Raw genomic sequence first — 17,565 nt, 5'->3', positions numbered from 1 at the left:
CCGAACCTGCGGGGGGCGGCGCCGGCCCCTCCCTCCCTCCCCGCCTGCCAGAAGCCCCTCCCGCCCGGCCAGCGGCGGCCTCCCCCGAGCGAGCGAGCAGACGTCCGCGGCGCGGGCGCGGGGCATGGCGGTGTGGGCGCGGGCGCGTCGGGCGGGGCCACTGGAGGTGCTGGTGGGGGCGCGCTGGGTGCGGGCGCTGGCGGAGCTGAGCGGGGAGGCGCTGGCGCTGAGCCCGGAGCCGCCGCCGCCCTCCGCCTCCCCTCCCGGGCCGCCCTCCCCTGCGCGGGGCTCTCCGCCGTCGGGGCTGCGGCGCGTGCGGGTGCTGAAGGCGGAGGCGGGCGGGCTGGGCCTGAGCATCAAGGGCGGCCGGGAGAACCACATGCCCGTGCTGGTCTCGCGCATCTTCCCCGGACTGGCGGCCGAGCGCTGCGGGGCGCTGCACCTGGGCGACGCCATCCTGGCCGTCAACGGCCGCGACCTCCGCCACGCCACCCACGACCAGGCCGTGCAGGCGCTCAAGCGGGCCGGGCGGGAGGTCCTGCTGGAAGGTGAGCGCCGCGCCGGGCCCCGCTCGCCACCCACCCCCCCGCTCGGGCTCCGGGCACTCAGAAGGGGGGAGGGGGGCTCCTCCCACCCGTCGGGGTCAAGGCTGCCCTGGGGCTCCCCTTGGCGGGGGTCTCTGGTGGGCCCGGCCAGGCGAAGGGAAGTTGGGGTGCCGAGGGAGGGAGGGAGCAAAGAGCAGCCATCCTGGAGAGGGGATGGGGGGGGCCTTTCAAGGGCAGCCCAGCAGTTGAGGGCCCCCCCCTCCCTTGCCCCGAGGCAGAAGGCCAGCCTGAGCCTCCGCTGACCTGTGGGGACTGGCAAGGGAAGCGGGGGGGGGGGGGGCTCACTTGGCCAGGCTTCCCCTGAGTCTCCCCACTTTGTGCCGGGCCCCCCTTTCCTCTCCCCTCTCAGCAGCAGCCCCTTCAAGGGGGGCAGTGGGAGGGGGGCACTGCAAGGCAACTGCAGACTGGGAGCCCGGTGTCTTTCTGCCCTGGGGAGGGGGCCGGGCGGTGCAGAAGGCAAAAGGTTGTGAAAACTTCCGGAAAGCTTCCCTTCCTCTGAGCAGTGGCTCTTCCTGGGCTGGGGGGGCGGTGATGGGGGCTGAGGCCGCCTGCGTTCGGTCTTCAGGGCAGCGGGTGGGGTGGCCGGAGGGCTGCAAGCGAAGGTCCTCGGGGTATTCCTGCAGAGACCAAGGACTTTGCAGCTGAAGGGGTCCCCCGAAGCCCCTCCCCTCTCCTGCCTTTCCCTCCAGGGGATTTTGGGCCGAATGAAAGACTTTTGCCCTTGCAAAGAAGGCGGACGACCAGCACTTGAGCCCTTGGCCGGCTGCTGTTCTTGGGACTGGCTGGAGGGGAGCGAAGGCCTCCTGGGCAAGGGCGGGCAGGGGAGTGGAGAGGGAACATCTGGAAGCCAGCTGTGGAGCCCCTCTTCAACCCAGCCAGCTTCCTAGGAGGGGCCTTTCTCCACTCTGTGGCCTGTGCTGCTCCCTTCGCCCTCCCCCCCCCCCCCGCATCTTTAGAGAGGCCCTGTGTGTGTGTGTGTGAGAGAGAGAGAGAGAGAGAGAGCGCCTGAGCCATGGTTCTTCTCCCCACCAAGTGCTTGGCTGGACAGCCCCCTCTGGACCACTGAGGCAGCCGTGGCTGAGACTCTGACCCTGCCCCCTGCCCTCCTTGGCCCAAGCCTGGAGCCCTGCTGGACAGCCCCACTCTGCCCCCCCAGCCCTCATGAAGGATGCCCCCTGCTGACCGGGCACAGACAGCTGAGAGCCTGCCGCCACTTCTGCAGCTGCCTGGGTTGGAAACCGGCTGCAAACGCCTGTCCTGCTCTGGCCTGGTTGGGGACGTCCGGCAGAAGCCAGACCCTTTCTTTCCCCGTCTCTGCTCCCGACCTCCCTGCAGCTGGGGGGGGGGGCGTGCCAGCCTGGCAGGGCTGCTGGGGAGGGTGACGTTGGGCGAAGGGCCTCCACAGGGTGCTTGGCCCGCCTGCCTTTTTGGGCTGCAGCCGGTCTGGGAATGAGCCGCCCTAGCAGGGCCAGGTGACCCCAGGAATGCCGGGCCCAGGACTGGCAGGGGAAGCGGAGACGGCATTTCCCCTGGCCCTGCTTCAACCGGAGGCGGAGGAGAACGCGAGCGCTGGGCTGGTGCCGGATGCCCTTTCCTGTTGCCCCCCCCTCGGTGCCAGCTGCTTCCCCCCCCTGTCTGGGTCCTCATCAGGAGACCCCCAGTGCCCGCCTGGGACAGGGAGGCCCCCTCCCGGGAAGATTCTCTCTGGCAGTCCAGGCAGGAGGGGTTTGTCTTCTGCCCTGTTTGTTTAGAGGCGAATTCTTTGCCCCTTTCCCGGAGGCCGAAGGGTTTCGGAGATTTTGAGAGTCTCCCTAAGGTTTTGCTCAGCCCCTGCTGGGGGTCTTGTGGCTGCCAGAGGCTCCTGTTGATCAGCTGCCTCTGCCGGCAGATAATTGATCTGGATTTGCCTTCTCCGAAGGGCTTCGGGCCAAGAGCTCCATTAGCCAATCAAGCAGACGTCACAGAGCTAACCCAGATGACCAGCCTTGTGCCGTCAGATCACAGGCCTCCTCTCGTAGCTGCCTCTTTGCCGGGGGGGGGGAGTTGCCCCAGAAACAAACCCCCCCCCCACTGCTGCTGCCTCTGCACCCTGGGGGCAAGTGGGACTCCCCTGCAGCGTTTCCCTTCCCTGGGTGCCAGCTCTCCTTGCAGAGTGGGGTTAGAGAGAGGCCTTGGCGGCACTAATCCTCTCGGGGGGGGGGGGAAGCAGGACGCAGAGCTGATCCCTGGACAAGCACCTTGGGAGGGGCTGCTCTCCTGGCCAGGGAGCAAAGGGGAAAGAACGAAAGAATGGAGGAAGGGAAGGAAGGAAGGGGTGAAGCAAGCAAGGAGAAGGGCAGGAGGCCTTGTACGGGGCCATCTCTGAGCTTCCCCTGATGTTGTCGCCTGGCTGGCAGCTCCTGGAGGGGGGGGCGGGTTTTGAGGTCTCTAAGGTGAATATGGAGGGGGGGAGCAGGTCGGTCCTTCACCTGGGGGCCCGTGGTGGGGAGCCCCCGGGGATGAGGCTCGGTGGGGCCGTGAGGGTCAGGCTGGCGGCTCCTGGCAGAGGGTCAAGCGCCCCCTTCTTCGCCTGCCCCCCCAGTGAAGTACATGCGGGAGGCCACCCCCTACATCAAGAAGCCGTCGCTGGTGTCGGACCTGCCGTGGGAGGGGTCTTTCCCGCCGTCGCCCAGCCTCAGCCTCAGCGAGGAGTCGGGCTCCCCCAAGCAACCCAGCCCCCCCCAGGACCGCAAAGTCATCCCCTTGAAGATGTGCTACGCTGCCCGGAACCTGAGCATGCCGGACCTGGAGAACAGGTCAGAGGGGGGGGGCGCAGGAGACCTTGCAGGGTAACGGGTCTCCTTACATGAGGACTAGTAACCTGGGCTGGCAGCTAGAAACCCCCCTCCCTCCCCGATCCTGCCAAGGTTGCAGCCCTGCAGAGCCCTCGCAGGGGGGCGGATCAACATCCAACGTCTCCCCCCCCCCCCCGTCCAGTTGTTGTTCCGGAGTGGGTGGTCTGGCTTTGCAGAGGCAGCACACGCTCTGGACACGGGCCGAGGCGTGTTGTGCCCCCTGCCCCCAGGCTGGCTGCTTGCCTGGAGAGGCCCTGGGGGGCCCTGGCAGCTGTTTGAGGCCGCCCCAAAAGTCTGGCAGGGATCAGGCCTGGTGGATGTCTGCTCAGGGGCCATCCCTGGGGGAGACCACTCTAGCCCTCAGCCCAAAGGAGCAGGGAGCGAGTGCGAATAGTGCCCTGCAATACACCCCGGCCCATCTCCGCTGGGTGTGGGGCAGTCTTTGCTTTTGGCATCTGAGGATGCAGCCTTAAACCCCCTGGGTGTGTGTGTGGGGGATCTTTGGGCCTCAGCCAGGCAGGCAGGTGGGGGGAGGCTGTGCCAGGCCCCCTGTTTCCTCTGCTGCTCCCAGGGTCGGGTTTCAGTCCCTTCATCCGCTTCTGAGAATCCAGAGGGGGGGGCGGGGTAGGGACGGAGCAGAATCAGAATGGGGGGGGGCTTGCCAGCCCCCAACCCCAAATAGCTTTGGCAGCCTGGCCCTCTGCTGCCTGAGTGGCCCCCACAAACCCCCTTCTGAAGGAGCCTGGAGATGGGGGGGGCAGCGAGGGGCGGGTCCTCCACTGAGGGGGAGGGCTGGAGGGGCCAACAGGGAGCCCCCCCCCAGGAGCTCTGCCTTCCCTCCGCAGGATGATAGAGCTGCACTCGCCCGACAGCCGCAACACCCTCTTCCTCCGCTGCAAGGACTCGGCCACGGCCAACACCTGGTTCACGGCCCTGCACAGCCACATCCTGGCCCTCCTCCCCCAGGTGCTGGCCGAGCTCAACGCCATGCTGGGGGCCAGCCAGACTCCGGGGGGCAGCCGGGAGGTCAAACAGATCGCCTGGCTGGCCGAGCAGGTGAGCCCCCCCCGCCCGGGCCCTCTGCGACAGGGAGGGGCGGGCTGAGCTCCTTGATGGGGAGGGGAGGGCTGGGGGCTTCTGGGACATAGCCCCTCCCCCCTCCGACCACTGCCCTCTCAAAGACAAGGCGAGGGCCTGCGTGTGTGTCTGCCAAGGCTGGTCTTCCTGCCCTGGGCCGTCTACGTGGCCCCTGGCTGCCCCCTCAGCCCCCCCGTCTCTCCCGGCTTCCTGCAGGCCAAGCTGGATGGCGGGCGGCAGCACTGGCGTCCGGTGCTTCTGGCCGTGACGGAGAAGGACCTGCTGCTCTACGACTCCGTGCCCTGGACGAGGGCCGCCTGGGACGCCCCCTGCCACAGCTACCCTCTGGTGGCCACCAGGTGAGGAGCCCGAGGGGGAGGAGGAAGGGGCCCCGGCTGGTTTATGGGACCGGTCAGCCTTCCCACCCAGGGATTCTCAGGGGGCTCCAAGGGAGGGGTGGGCGGCAGAGACTCAGGGGGGGGACTCCCTCAGGGGGGCTGCCTCCCCAGGGGAATTTGCTGCTCTCTGGCCTGTCCACATGCCCAGCTGGGGAGAACAGGGGGCAGGGCTTGAGGTAAAGGATGCCCAGCCCTGAGCATTTCTGCAGCCCCTCTGGGGTGGGGGTGGGGGGGCTTATTTGTTCAAAGCCATCAAGGCTCACACACCCCCACCCCGCTTGCAACTGCTGCTCCTTTGCCCCCCACTCAGGCTGGTGCAGTCGGGCTGCAGGTCACCCTGCCTGGGGTCCGACCTCAGCTTTGCCACACGGTCCGGCTCTCGCCAGGGCATCGAGATGCACGTCTTCCGCGTGGAGACCCACCGCGACCTCTCCACCTGGACCAGGACCCTGGTGCAAGGCTGCCACGCTGCTGCCGAGCTCGTCAAGGAAGTCTCCGTAGGTAGGGCCTGGAGGACTTTGAGCCCCTGGAGGAAGCCCAGGTGGTCACTCTAGCGGACGGGGGGGAGAGGGAGGGATGAGAAGGGTGGGGGGGCCGGCAGTGGGGCGGGAGTCCCTGCCTGGAGGAATGGGCAGCCTCTGAGGCTCCTTGGCCCGGCCATCGGAGGAGGGGAGGCCTGCTCTTTTGGGGCAGATCAGGCACCACCTGCTGAAGTAGCCTGTCGTCCCTTCACACCTGAGGGGCAGCCCTGGACGAGGGGGGGGGGGAGACTGGGGACCGACGGAGGGGGCCCCTCCTCCTGACGCTGGAGGCTCCGCTTTGTGTCCTTCGGCCTAGGCTGTGTCTGGAACAGCCGGGACGTTCGGCTGACCATCCACTTCGAAGACGGCTTCACCGTGTCCAGTGAGGGGTCCGGCTCCACCGCCACCCTCCTCCGATACCCCTTTGAGAGGCTGAAGTTGTCGGCGGATGACGGGGTCCGGAACCTGTTCTTGGACTTTGGCGGCCCGGAGGGGGAGCTGGTGAGTGGCTGGCTGAGGGTGGCAGTGGGGGGGCCCTCCGCCCCCAGAAGGGACCGTGGATTTCGGCCTTTCTCTGCGGTTCTGCCGGAGGGTAAAGGAGGGAGGCCGCCTGCTCTCACGCCCAAGGGGGAGGCAGCCACAGAGATGGCGCCTTGAAAATGGCCACCGCCCATAACCAGAGAGGTTTGACCCCTGAGCTGAGAGGTTTGGCCACGCTTGGGCCACGGCTTCACTGTTGTGTGGGGACGAAGGGGTGGCTGCTGGTCCTTGACCCTCCCTCCCTCCCTCTCCTCCGCAGGCCCTGGAGCTGCACTCCTGCCCCAAGCCCCTGGTCTTTGTCCTGCACACCTTCCTGTCGGCCAAAGTGACCCGCCTGGGCCTCCTGGCCTAGCCCCAGCCTCTGCCAGCGCTGCAGCCGCCCCGCGGGGCTCCTGGCCTTGGGAAGCTCCCGCCTGCCAGCCTCAGTGCCTTGCCTGGACTCAGAATGGCCCCGTCTCTCCCCTCTGCAGGGGCCGCAGCCTTCAGCCCTTGGCCAGGTCGGGAGCTGCGAAGGCTGAAGCCGTTCCTCTCTTCCACTCACCAGATGTGCCTTTGGGTCGCGCCCATAAGGGGAAGGACGCTGCCGCCCAGAAGGGCCCCAGTTGTGCACTGCTGCTGCTGCTGCTGTGGGAGGGGCTCTGGGCGAGGCGGGGGGCTTCTGTCTCCCAATCCAGAAGGGCCCCCAGAGCCTCTGTCCCACCCCCCGGTGGGAGTCTCAGTCCAACAGTCGTCCAAAGAAGCTCCGGGGCCACGGACGGTCTTTTCAGCAGCAGGAGGAGATGTCTGATTCGGAAAGCGGCGCAGGGAAATTGAGCAGCCCCTCTTCCTACAAAGGGGGGGGGGTGCTCTGTGGCCCCCCCACGTGGACGCTGACTGTTAACACCAGAGTTGGGTCAAGCCTGAATGACAGTGTCTACCATTTATCTTCCTGGGCAGAATCTGCCCCAGCCTGGGTGAATGTGTCCGCAATTCCTAACGGGACCCCTCCGAAAACACTCGGCCCCTCCTGATGCAGAGCCAGGGAAGAGGCTGCACCAGCCACAAAACAGCCCCCCCTCCCCCCTCAGGACCCTCCCCAACAAGAGGAACCGGATCTCTTGATAGATACAAGAGTTGCGCAATCTCCCCAACGCCACCAGCGAAGGGCAATGAAGGCCCTGGGTCTTCTTGCCTGGGGGAAGCAGGGGGCCCGGAGGAGGGAGCCCCCCAGTTCAGGCTCCACCAGAGGGGGGTGGGAGGGAGGGGCCGCTTGCCACCTGCCCCATTCAAGGACTTGGACCAAGAGGGCCAGCAGAGACTTTGCCGTGGGGACCCAGGAGCAGAGCCAGAGGTCGCGGCCTCCGTTCCTCCTGTCTGGAATGGGTCTCAGGCATCGGTTGGGCATCCTCTGACCGTTGAGCCATTGGCCCTCCTGGTGCAGGTGAAGGAGAGAGGAGGCAGGAGGCTCCGGCCCTTGCTTGCCCTGGATGTCCGGCTGCTCTCTTAGGGCTGGAATTTAGACTTCAGGGAGAGCTCAAGGAAGGGTCATCGCTGGCCCCTCTCTGCCTCCAAAGCCAGTGTCCCTCCCAAACAGAATGCCTTTCCCCAGGCAGCCCCTCCCTCCGCCCTGCCCTTTGACCAAGGGGGCCGGCTGCTCCTGTCCAGGGACCCCCATTCCCGGTGGCTGCCAGGGACCCTCTTGCATGTCTCGGAAGGCAGGTGTGAATGGACAGCATGGAGGGGGGAAATCTGGCCGGCTTTAGGTTTTCAAAGGGGGCTTTTATATCTCGGGGGGGGGGGTCGAATTACCAAATTGAGGCAAACATAAAAACGGGGATGTGGATGTGCAGCCTGACTGTCCCGGTCGACACCCTGGCAGCAGAGCACTTTCCCCAGCAACTCCAGTGGGGGTTTTCCAGCCGGGGATGATGGGGCAACGAGTGTTTAGACCCCAAGTGGAGGTGGCGCACAAAGGGGGCTGGTAGGTCTCAGGGCTCCTTGGGTGGGAGAGCCCCCACTCAGTCCTCTAGTTGCTGGAGCCCCGGGGCCCCTTTTGTTGCCGGCTGCCACCTTCGCCCCCATGTCCGGCGTTTACAGGTGGGGTGGACATGGCCGGCGACAGGCCCACAGTGCCAAAGAGGTCTGGAAATTTTGCACAGCAATCACTACAAGTAGCGCTCGGCCTTCAGGCGGTGCGAAGCTGTGTGTGTGTGTGTGTGTGTGTGTGTGTGTGTGTGTTGCAAGAGGTGCCGTCACAATCAAACCTTAAATGTACAACCAGCTTTATTTTTGTATTATTCTTCACACGTGCTATTTATACAATGACTTGCTTTCCAAGGATTTTAAATGCAGCCCTGGGGCTCTCGGAGGGGGGGGGGGGAGAAGCTGTGGCCCGCTCCGGGCGACCCCCTTCTCTCCCCCGAGGGCGGCTGCTGGAATAAAGCCTCTTTCTCTCCGCCTCGACTGCCGCCTGCTCTCTCCGGGAGGGGGGGAGGGAGTTCGCCGCCTAGGACGGAGCCGTGGAAGGAGGGGAGGGGGCCTTCCCGGAGACCGTCGCCACTTTCCCCGCTGGGGGCGCTGTCGGGAGGCGCGGGCGGGCGGGGAGAGCGGCGCGCGGGCGGCGGACTACCACTCCCATCGGCCCGCGCGCCAGCGGAAATCCCGCCTCGCCCCCCCGCGTTGCTTTTCCCGCGCCGGCCTGCAGGGGCGCTCTGCGGACCGAAGCCGCCGCTCCGCCCGCCGCCGCCCCGGAGCCCCCCGCGACCCCGCCGCCGCGGGCAGAGATGCGATGACCACGTCCGCCCTGCAGGTGCCGCCGCCCCGGCCACGCGCGCCTCTCCCGGCGCCAGCCCGCCCGCCCGCCCACGGGCCCCCCCGGCCTGGCTGCTCCGCCTCAGCCGCCGCCTCTGCCGCCCCCCCCCAGGGGCCCCTCTTCCACTGCGGGGGGTGTTGACGTGGGAGGGGGCGCGGGTGGGGTTGGCTGTGGGGGAGGTCTCGGGGCGGGGGGTCCTGAGCGCGCCTGTCTGTCTCCGCAGAAGGCCATCGACCTGGTGACCAAAGCGACGGAGGAGGACAAGGCGGGCAGCTACGAGGAGGCGCTGCGCCTCTACCAGCACGCGGTGGAGTATTTCCTGCACGCCATCAAGTGTGAGCGCGGGAGGGGGCTCCGGGGAGGGGGCTCCGGGGGGGCTCCGGGGAGGGAGGCCGGGGGGCCCCGGGGCTCTAGCACCCCCTCCCTCTCTCCCTCTCTCCCTCCCTCCCTCCAGATGACGCGCACAGCGACAAGGCCAAGGAGAGCATCCGCGCCAAGTGCGCCCAGTACCTGGACCGGGCGGAGAAGCTGAAGGACTACCTGCGCAACAAGAGCAAGCAGAGCAAGAAGCCTGTCAAGGAGGCCCAGAATGACAGCAAGGGGTGAGAGCCGGTGGGGGCTGCTGGGGGGGAGGCCCTGCGCGGCCTGTGCCAAAGCTGATAGGAGAGGAGCCCTTCCTCCACTCATGGCATTATGGGGGGGGGCGCGTCTTCCTCTGCAGCAGCGACAGCGACAGCGAGGGGGAAAACCCGGAGAAGAAGAAACTGCAGGAGCAGCTGATGGGTGAGCCGCCTGCCCCACTCACGCTTCATGGGGGGGGGCCCCTCAGAGACCGCTCTGTTCCCCCTGGGACGGAGGGGTGACTCTGGGGCAACCTACCTCGGCTGCAGGTGCCATTGTGATGGAGAAGCCCAACGTGCGGTGGAGCGATGTAGCCGGCCTGGAGGGCGCCAAGGAGGCCCTGAAGGAAGCCGTCATCCTGCCCATCAAGTTCCCTCACCTGTTTACAGGTGAGAGCAGGGCGCCCCTTGTCCCTCCCCACTTTCTCTGGGAGGTTTTGGGGTGGGTGAGGCCATCTCACAGTCACTCATGCCCTCATCACCTCAAGCTGACTACTGCAACGCTCTCTACATGGGGCTGCCTCTGAAGAGTGTTCGGAAACTCCAGATCGTGCAGAATGTGGTTGCACCAGCAGCCATGGGCCTTCTCAGATACACCCATGTTTCGTCAACACTACGCAGCCTGCATTGGTTGCCAAATAGTTTCTGGACACGATTCAAAGTGTTGGTGAGGAGCTATAAAGCCTTACATGGCATGGGACCAAAATACTTAGGGGACCGTCTTCTGCCGCATAAATCCCAGCAGCCGATTAAGTCCCACAGAGTTGGCCTTCTCCGGCTCTCGTCGACCAGACAATGTCGTCTGGCAGGGCCTAGGGGAAGAGCCTTCCCTGTGGCGGCCCCGGCCCTCTGGAATCAACTCCCTCCGGAGATTTGAACTGCTCCCACCCTCCTCGCCTTTTGCAAGAGCCTGAAAACCTATATGTCGCCAGGCATCGGGCAACTAATGTATCCCCTTCTCTGACCATTAAAGTTATGAGTGGTTGTGATTGTGTAGTATCGATTGTTTTTAAGATAATAGGTTTTACAGTTTTAACTATTGGATTTGTATCTGTATTGTTTTATTGTTGTGAGCCACCTTGAGACTTCGGACAGGGGGCCATACAAGTCTAATAAATTATTATTATTATTATTACTACTATTATTATTATCTCCCTTCCTCTCCTTGGCCAGGCAAGCGCACCCCCTGGCGTGGGATCCTCCTTTTTGGCCCCCCGGGAACTGGGAAGTCCTTCCTGGCCAAAGCAGTGGCCACCGAGGCCAGCAACTCCACCTTCTTCTCCATCTCCTCTTCGGACCTGGTCTCCAAGTGGCTGGGGGAGAGTGAAAAGTAGGCGCTCTGTGGGCCCTTGGAGGGGGGGGGTTGAAACGAGGCCGGCAGCCTGGGGGGGGGGTGTCTCCATGGGGAGTCAGCTTCCACCAGGTGGGCAGTCCCGGCCCTCTCCTCGCCCTGCCCGGCTTCCTCTCTAGGCTGGTGAAGAACCTCTTTGAGTTGGCCAGGCAGCACAAGCCGTCCATCATCTTCATCGATGAGGTGGACTCGCTGTGTGGGTCCCGCAATGAGAACGAAAGTGAAGCTGCTCGCAGGATCAAGACAGAATTCCTGGTGCAAATGCAAGGTGGGTGCTGGGGCAGCGATCCGGAGTCGCCGCTGCTCTCGGGCCAATGGCCAGGGCTGAGCAGTCCAAGATATTGGAGCATGGGGGCTGCTCCCTCCAGAAGGGGCGACGTTCTCTTTTTTCTTCTCAGGTGTTGGGAATAATAACGATGGCACTTTGGTTTTGGGTGCTACCAACATCCCCTGGGTCCTGGATGCTGCCATTCGGAGGAGGTGGGTGAGGGCAGGGCAGGGGTGGGCAAGCGTCGCCTGGCCAAAACAATCAATCAGGTTCACAGGGAGCAGATTGCAGGCCGTTCATCAACCTCACACTGCACCATTAGATGACCTGTGGCTTCTGCCCTGCGTAGTGCTGACCATTGTGCCTTGTCTGGCTTGGAAAGTGCTCGGGCGGGAGGGCTGCGAGCCGACCAGGGCAGCCTGTAAAAACCCCGTCATAGGCAAGGGTCCTCTACCAGAGTCCTGAAGGGTGGGGGGCATTTTATTTACTACTACAAAGCACAAGACGACAAACGAAGCTGAGTGGACACTGGACGGAAGGCGAACCTCTTCCCTAACCTCTTGGCCAAATGCAGTGGGCTGAGACCGCCCCAGAGGGGAGGGGTTGCTGCCACTACACACCTCAGGGGCCTCACAGCCATGGGGGCCGGGGGGGCGTGAGGGACCCCTGCCACGCAAGCCAGCGGTGGAGATTGAGCCCCGCGTTTCTTTCTTCGCACACAGGTTTGAGAAGCGCATTTACATCCCGCTCCCAGAGGAGCCGGCTCGGGCCCAGATGTTTAAGCTGCACCTGGGCAACACCCCGCACAGCCTGGCTGAAGCCGACATCCACGAGCTGGGCCGCAAGACGGACGGCTACTCGGGGGCCGACATCAGCATCATTGTGCGGGACGCCTTGATGCAGCCCGTGCGCAAGGTGCAGTCGGCCACACACTTCAAGAAGGTGAGGCTGGGGGGGGGAGCGGCAGTGGGCCTGGGTGCGTTTGCTGTCTCTCTACCGGACACGGCAGCCATTGCTCCCTCATGCCCTAGGAGCAGCCAGAGCACTGCCACAGCCTCTGGGTCCTCGCAGGGCCCCCTCCCCTCCGCCATCTTTGTCACTGTTGCTGTAGAGCAGGGGGTGGGGGGCTCATCTCCTTTCCCAGCCCTGTGGGTTAGACAACCCCCCGATCTGCCCGCTGCAGGTCCACGGACCGTCTCGCACCAGTCCTGGTGTGCTGGTAGAGGACCTGCTGACGCCTTGTTCCCCGGGGGATCCTGGGGCCCTTGAGATGACCTGGATGGAGGTGCCTGGGGACAAACTTCTGGAACCGCTGGTCTGCATGGTGAGCGGTGGTGGCCAAACCCCTCCCCTCCTCCTGGCTTAGGCCAAAGTCTGCGACAACCCCCGGGGCTCCTGAAGGTGGGTCCGCAAAGCGGAACTGAGCCCAAAGATGAGAGATGGCATAAAGCATCAGCCCAGGGGCCCCCATCTTGAAGGCCCTGCTGCTGGGCACTTTCTGAAGGTTTCTCTTTCCGCAGTCAGATATGTTGCGCTCTCTAGCCACCACCCGCCCGACGGTCAATGCGGAGGATCTCCTGAAGGTGAAGAAGTTCACAGACGACTTTGGCCAAGAGGGTTAATGCTGCACCTGAGGGACGCCCCCTCCTTAGCTGGGAGCAGCCCCGGGGCCCCATTTTCCTGGCCAGAAGCGGCTGGTGGACTCTGCCCGGCAGAAGCTTCTTTGCCCCCCCCCCCCCCCCGATCTCCACTGGGGCATCTCTGGCTGGGGGTGGAAAGGGGCGTCTGCTGGTTTGTTCCTGCCCGTCACATACCCCGTGTCTTTCTGGGTTTTCCCTTTTATTTCTGATGCTTAGTTTCTGTCGTCCAAAATAAAAGCAACCCCTTCTGCTTCCAGCCGTTTCCTCAGCCCTCCCAGTGGGCCCACTTCTGCTCCCCAAAGAAAAGCCGGGGTCCTCCCATCCTCCCCTTTCCTCCTCCGGGACCGCCGGGCCTCACTGCAGGGCCACTTGAGGAAAAGGGAGGCGGTTTCATTGGGCGCTGGTGTGTTTTGCCCGTGTCGAGTTTCTGCCCACTCCAAACCCCTTTGGCTCCCACAACCATTGCCCTTCCAGCCTTTGGGGAGGGTCCCCAACCACTGCTTGGCTCCTGGGCGCACGCTTGGTGTTGGGTCAGGGGGTGGGGGCAGCCGTAGCTTCAGACTGCAGGACCCCCCTTTGCAGCCCTGCCCTCCCACCTGCCTGCCAGATTACTTTGCAATTAGGGGGGTGGAGGCAGGGGCCCTCCCCGTAAGGGCCAGGCGAGTCCCAGGGAAGCCTTTGGCCAAGCAGAGCTGCCTTCTGTGAGCAAAGCTGAGCCGGCAAAGGCCCCTTGTTTTACTGGGTGAATTTGTGCTGCAGGGGAAGGCAGGTACACACACACACACACACATTGTTAATATATAAAGTGATGGGTTGTATGGAGAGGGAAGAATAAAGTGATGGAAATTAAGCCTCGCAACATTCTTTCCTCCCACCGAGTTCACACAGAAACAACTAGTAACGTTTGCAGCAGGTTCAAGGCTGGACGGCTGCTTTGAGCAAGGCCCCCTGTGAAGCAGCTCCCTCACCGGTTGACCTCGGCCCAAGGCAGGCGGCTGGAGGTCCCGCTCTCCATCCTGTCTACGTTGAGGATCCCTCTTAGGGGGTCCATCTCGTGCTGAACGATGCAGGCCACAAAGCCTCTGGCTTGCCACGCCCTCTCCTCTCTGGCCTCATCTAGTCGGGGGGGGGGGGGGCGCTGTGGGATCCGGAGGGGTGCGTGTGTCTGTGTCAGCAGCCCCCCCTCCCCACCTGAGACCTCCACGGCCAGCACCAGGTCCCCCACCAGGCAGACGTGTGGGAAGGGGGGCTCGCCCAGGCCCAGCAGCCACTGCCACTCCCAACCACCGGGCACCCCCCAGCACCGCTCAGAGAAAGCCAGGTCCCGCAGGCCGTGGCTCCAGCTGCCTGGAAGGTGGAAGAGTTCCCCCGTGCGCCCAGCAGCCCCGTCTGGCCCGGCCGCGAGAGACGGGTGAGTAGAAAGATCGGGGAGCACAAGCGCAGACGGTGGCCAAGCCCCGCCCCCTGGGAAGCCCCTCCCACCTGCAATGAAACACCTCCGGGGGAAAAAAGCAAAGCACTGACTTTATTCTCAGTTCTTCTCTCGCATCTGCCCCCCCAACACCCCCCTCTTTCCTTCCTGCTTGGCAGGGGGCCAGAAGCAGAACCTGCAGCCCAGTGCGGCCCTTTGGGGGGGGGCAAGACGCTCCTTCAGCAGATGAGCCCCCAACCTCCAGCAGCTATCCTGTTGCAGAGCCCCCACTGAGCGGCCCAGAGTCCTCGGGAAGGGGGCTATTCTCTGCAACGGGGGGGAGAAGAGATTCGGCAGGGCTAGGACCGCCCCCCCCCCTGCTCTGAGCCGGAGGACCCCATGCCCAGGGGGAGTTGCAGGGCCAGCCCCTCCTCAGCAGTCTCTTTCTTGGGAAGGACTGAGCCCAGGAGCTCCTGGATGACCTCCTCCTCTACGCAGGCGAGACCTCCATATTTATGGACCTGAGCAGCGGGAACACCTAGCAGGGCAGGAGACAAAGACAGGAGTGGGAAACCAGGCCCTCCCACCACCACCCCACGCCCCAGGGGAGGCTCCTTTCTGTGCTTTCCAAGCCTGTCCTCCCCCACCCCCCTTCCTGGGGATCTATGGACATCATTCCCTGACAGGCCCAATGGGCCCAATACCCCTTTTTCCTGGAGGCGATTGGACATGGTTGGTGTTCAAAGGAGCCTTTCTGTGAAAAGCACCTGGGGCCAACAATCATATCTGGCCAGACGTCCGCCAGCTTCCTCCTACCACCTCCTGCCAGGGAGTAAAAGTAACTGACCCAGAATCTGTGCCGTCTGGGCTGGAGGGAAGAGGAGCTGGAGGCAGCGGTTGAGGTAGGGCACCAAGTCTTCCAGGAACGCCGTGCAGAACTGGACAAACAGCTCTTGCTCTTGACCGCTGAACGCTGCCGCCTCTGCCCGATGGAAAGCCAGAACGACCTTCACACCCTGGTGAGAGAAAAGGGCCATCAGAACCCTTTGGTTTATACATTCAGAACAACTGGATGGAAATTACCCACTAAAAACTTGTATCACAAATTACCAAACCAGGCAGATGTGATAGTGCTCCCCCCATAGGCAGCACATGTGCAGAATCCACTATGACAGATCCTAAGGAGCTCGGTTCAAAATGGGAAGAATGCATTGGAGCTTCTGGAATAGCCATTAAAATTATTATTATTATTATTATTATTGATTGGATTTGTATGCCGCCGTGGACTCGGGGTGGCTAACAACAGTGACAAAAAACAATGTAAAAATCCAATACTACAATAGCTAAAACCCTTGTTATGAAACGAATCATACATACAAACAGACCATGCATAAATTGTAGACGCCTATTGTCCTCACTGAGCAATACAGAACATTCCCCCCAGCCTAAGAGCAGTACCTGGCTGAGCACGTTCTCCAGGAGCGCTGCCACAACTGGGGCCAGAGCGACAGGACAGCAGAGACGCAAATCATTGAAGGCCATCAGGATGTTGTTGAGCAAATGGGCAAGGGGGGGAAAGTCCAGCAGCACCAGAGGGGGCTGCAAGCTGCCTGGCTGGGCAGAAGGCATTGGCACAGAGGTGGCACTGCCCAAGAGAGCCGGCGCAGAGATCAAGGTGTAGGAGTTCATCTCTTCTTGGAACTGGCCTGTGGCTTCCTGCATAGCTTTCTTGAAAGTAAGGAGCATCACGCGCTGAAAAATGGGAACAAGCTGGCCCCGGAAGTCCGCTCCTACCCGGCTGAAGGACAGGCCAAAGTACATGCACTGTCCCAGCAAAGAGTCAAGGCGATTGCCCACACCACGCTGCAAGTCTCGCTCGAGAACCAGCAGGAACTGGGAGACTTTCTGCAGCACCCACCCATGGAAGATGGCGCTCTCATTGCAGGTGTCCTTCCCCAGGGGCAGCACCAGCGGCTCTTCGTCTGCAAAAATGGCACGATACTGCGTGACAATGTCAAAGAGATGCACGCGGCAGGCCTCTATCGTTTTTGTGATGTGCACATAGGGGTCATCGTCCGGAACAGCCGCAAGGATGGAGCGCAGCCAGAAGTCTCTTGCTTGCAGAAACGTGATGCGCAGCTCAGCCTCTGTGAACACATCCATGCAGCGCAGGTAGCCAATCACACGCAAGCAAGCGGGCAGCTGGATGTTGGTCCGTAACTGCTGGATCAGTTGAGTAAGCATGAGCTGTGTGGACTGACGCACCTCGGCCACGATGCCCTGGGAAGGAGAGAAAAGCCGTTCTTAGTGGGGCAGGTGCTCTGAAAATACATTCCCAAGACCATATCCCAGTTCTAATTCTGGACCCCACACAGCCCTTGGGACACGTTGTAGTAATACTGCCATAGACGAGCTCTAGCAATATTAAGGACAGCTGGCATAAAATGTCTACGCTGAGATGTAATATGTCTCGAGCAACTGCATATACACAGCATCATGTAACAAAAGGCCCTTGGTCCTAAATCACCCCAAGTTTCTGAGTATAAAGGTGCTCGGTGTTCTACAAATCAAAAGAAAAGCCACAAAGGCCGAACACTCTTGCTTTGCCTCCTCTCTCCTCCGAGTGGGCATTCGGCTCCAAGACCGAGGCCATGTCCTGCCCTGCTGCAGAGGAGAAGGAAGCCTCGTTCTCCGCGAGCAGAGCCTGGAAGGTCAAAGCCTCCCCCCCAAGGGGCACCTGGATGACGGGGATGCCGGCGTGCTTCTTCTCCAGGCGTCGGACGTGGGAGACGAGCTCCAGCGCCTCCTCGTAGTAGCTGTTCCGGACACAGGTGTCCATCAGCTGCGGGATCTCCAGCACCTCCAGGATCTCCGTGTGCCGGTTCAGCGTCACGTTGTTCATCCGGCGGTTCTGGGCGATCTGCTCCGCGTGGCGCATGAAGCTCCTGCGGGAGAAGGCGGCGAGTCAGCGGGCGGGAGGGCTGCCCGGGCCGCAGCCACCCCACCCCGCCCGGGACGCTCACCGGCAGGCCTCGGCGAAGGGCGGCAGGCGGTCGAGCAGGCGGCCCAGGTCCTGCTCGATGCCGCCGAAGGCGCGGCGGGTCTCGGCGGTGCACTCGGCCGAGCGGATGAAGGTCTTGTAGTGCGCGAAGGCCAAGGCCCGCGTCTGCGCCCCCAGCTGCGCCCGCTCCTCCGCCAGCCGCCCGGGCTCCCGCCGCAGCGCCTCCAGGCCCAGCCCCGACAGCCTCGCCAGGTAGGCCGGCAGCTCCGCGCCCCCCGCCGGCAACGCCGAGGGCGACGCGCGGAACAGCCAGGCCAGCAGGCTCGCCTCCTCCACGTCCGCCGCGCTGCCCGGGGCCGCCATCGCGGAATCTACGTGGACCAGGAAGTGATCGCTATGGCAACCGCGTCGGCACTTCCGGCTTCCTTGCGACCACTCTGCCCCTGCTTGCCCTGGCGCTCTATAGTCCATGAAGCGAGCGCGGATTGGATGGTCCTGCAGTGAAGCA

General features: G+C 63.4%; 3 protein-coding genes across 5 annotated transcripts; 2 read left to right on the top strand and 1 right to left on the bottom strand.

Moving 5' to 3' along the window:
* Positions 1 to 91: 91 nt before the first annotated feature.
* On the top strand, positions 92 to 8,409 carry SNTB2 (syntrophin beta 2). Of its 3 annotated transcripts, none has more exons than XM_070761727.1 (7): positions 92 to 548; positions 3,187 to 3,400; positions 4,285 to 4,495; positions 4,733 to 4,875; positions 5,225 to 5,415; positions 5,752 to 5,936; positions 6,520 to 8,409. In XM_070761727.1, the coding sequence occupies exons 1-7, from the start codon at positions 125 to 127 to the stop codon at positions 6,760 to 6,762; spliced, it is 1,611 nt and encodes a 536-aa protein (XP_070617828.1). In that variant the 5' UTR covers positions 92 to 124; the 3' UTR covers positions 6,763 to 8,409. The 3 variants fall into 3 exon arrangements, with proteins under 3 accessions (XP_070617828.1, XP_070617830.1, XP_070617829.1); XM_070761729.1 differs by having other exon boundaries at positions 6,446 to 8,409; XM_070761728.1 differs by having other exon boundaries at positions 6,235 to 8,409.
* A 232-nt stretch (positions 8,410 to 8,641) lies between these two features.
* VPS4A (vacuolar protein sorting 4 homolog A) lies at positions 8,642 to 13,495 on the top strand. The gene is made up of 11 exons (XM_070761723.1): positions 8,642 to 8,763; positions 8,990 to 9,101; positions 9,221 to 9,368; positions 9,488 to 9,549; positions 9,657 to 9,776; positions 10,560 to 10,716; positions 10,857 to 11,005; positions 11,136 to 11,217; positions 11,728 to 11,947; positions 12,189 to 12,329; positions 12,526 to 13,495. The coding sequence occupies exons 1-11, from the start codon at positions 8,743 to 8,745 to the stop codon at positions 12,625 to 12,627; spliced, it is 1,314 nt and encodes a 437-aa protein (XP_070617824.1). The 5' UTR covers positions 8,642 to 8,742; the 3' UTR covers positions 12,628 to 13,495.
* A 655-nt stretch (positions 13,496 to 14,150) lies between these two features.
* Positions 14,151 to 17,543, bottom strand: COG8 (component of oligomeric golgi complex 8). The gene is given in 6 exon segments (XM_070761722.1): positions 14,151 to 14,432; positions 14,434 to 14,594; positions 14,904 to 15,072; positions 15,515 to 16,336; positions 16,794 to 17,001; positions 17,080 to 17,543. Coding segments are annotated over 6 exon segments (1,917 nt in total). The 5' UTR covers positions 17,529 to 17,543; the 3' UTR covers positions 14,151 to 14,324.
* Between the last annotated feature and the right edge of the window lie 22 nt (positions 17,544 to 17,565).

Source organism: Erythrolamprus reginae, chromosome 9, assembly GCF_031021105.1.
Source record: "Erythrolamprus reginae isolate rEryReg1 chromosome 9, rEryReg1.hap1, whole genome shotgun sequence".
NCBI classification, from domain to species: domain Eukaryota; kingdom Metazoa; phylum Chordata; class Lepidosauria; order Squamata; family Dipsadidae; genus Erythrolamprus; species Erythrolamprus reginae.
This window is presented reverse-complemented; position numbering and strand designations above follow the sequence as displayed.

Excerpts from the sequence above, each read along its gene's own strand:
- SNTB2 (XM_070761727.1), top strand. The coding sequence starts at position 125 with ATGGCGGTGTGGGCGCGGGCGCGTCGGGCGGGGCCACTGGAGGTGCTG. Across the intron at positions 4,496-4,732 it reads TCGCCTGGCTGGCCGAGCAG|GCCAAGCTGGATGGCGGGCG; the intron begins GTGAGCCCCCCC and ends GGCTTCCTGCAG. Across the intron at positions 4,876-5,224 it reads TACCCTCTGGTGGCCACCAG|GCTGGTGCAGTCGGGCTGCA; the intron begins GTGAGGAGCCCG and ends CCCCCCACTCAG.
- VPS4A (XM_070761723.1), top strand. The coding sequence starts at position 8,743 with ATGACCACGTCCGCCCTGCAG. Across the intron at positions 10,717-10,856 it reads TGGCTGGGGGAGAGTGAAAA|GCTGGTGAAGAACCTCTTTG; the intron begins GTAGGCGCTCTG and ends CTTCCTCTCTAG. Across the intron at positions 11,006-11,135 it reads ATTCCTGGTGCAAATGCAAG|GTGTTGGGAATAATAACGAT; the intron begins GTGGGTGCTGGG and ends TTTTCTTCTCAG.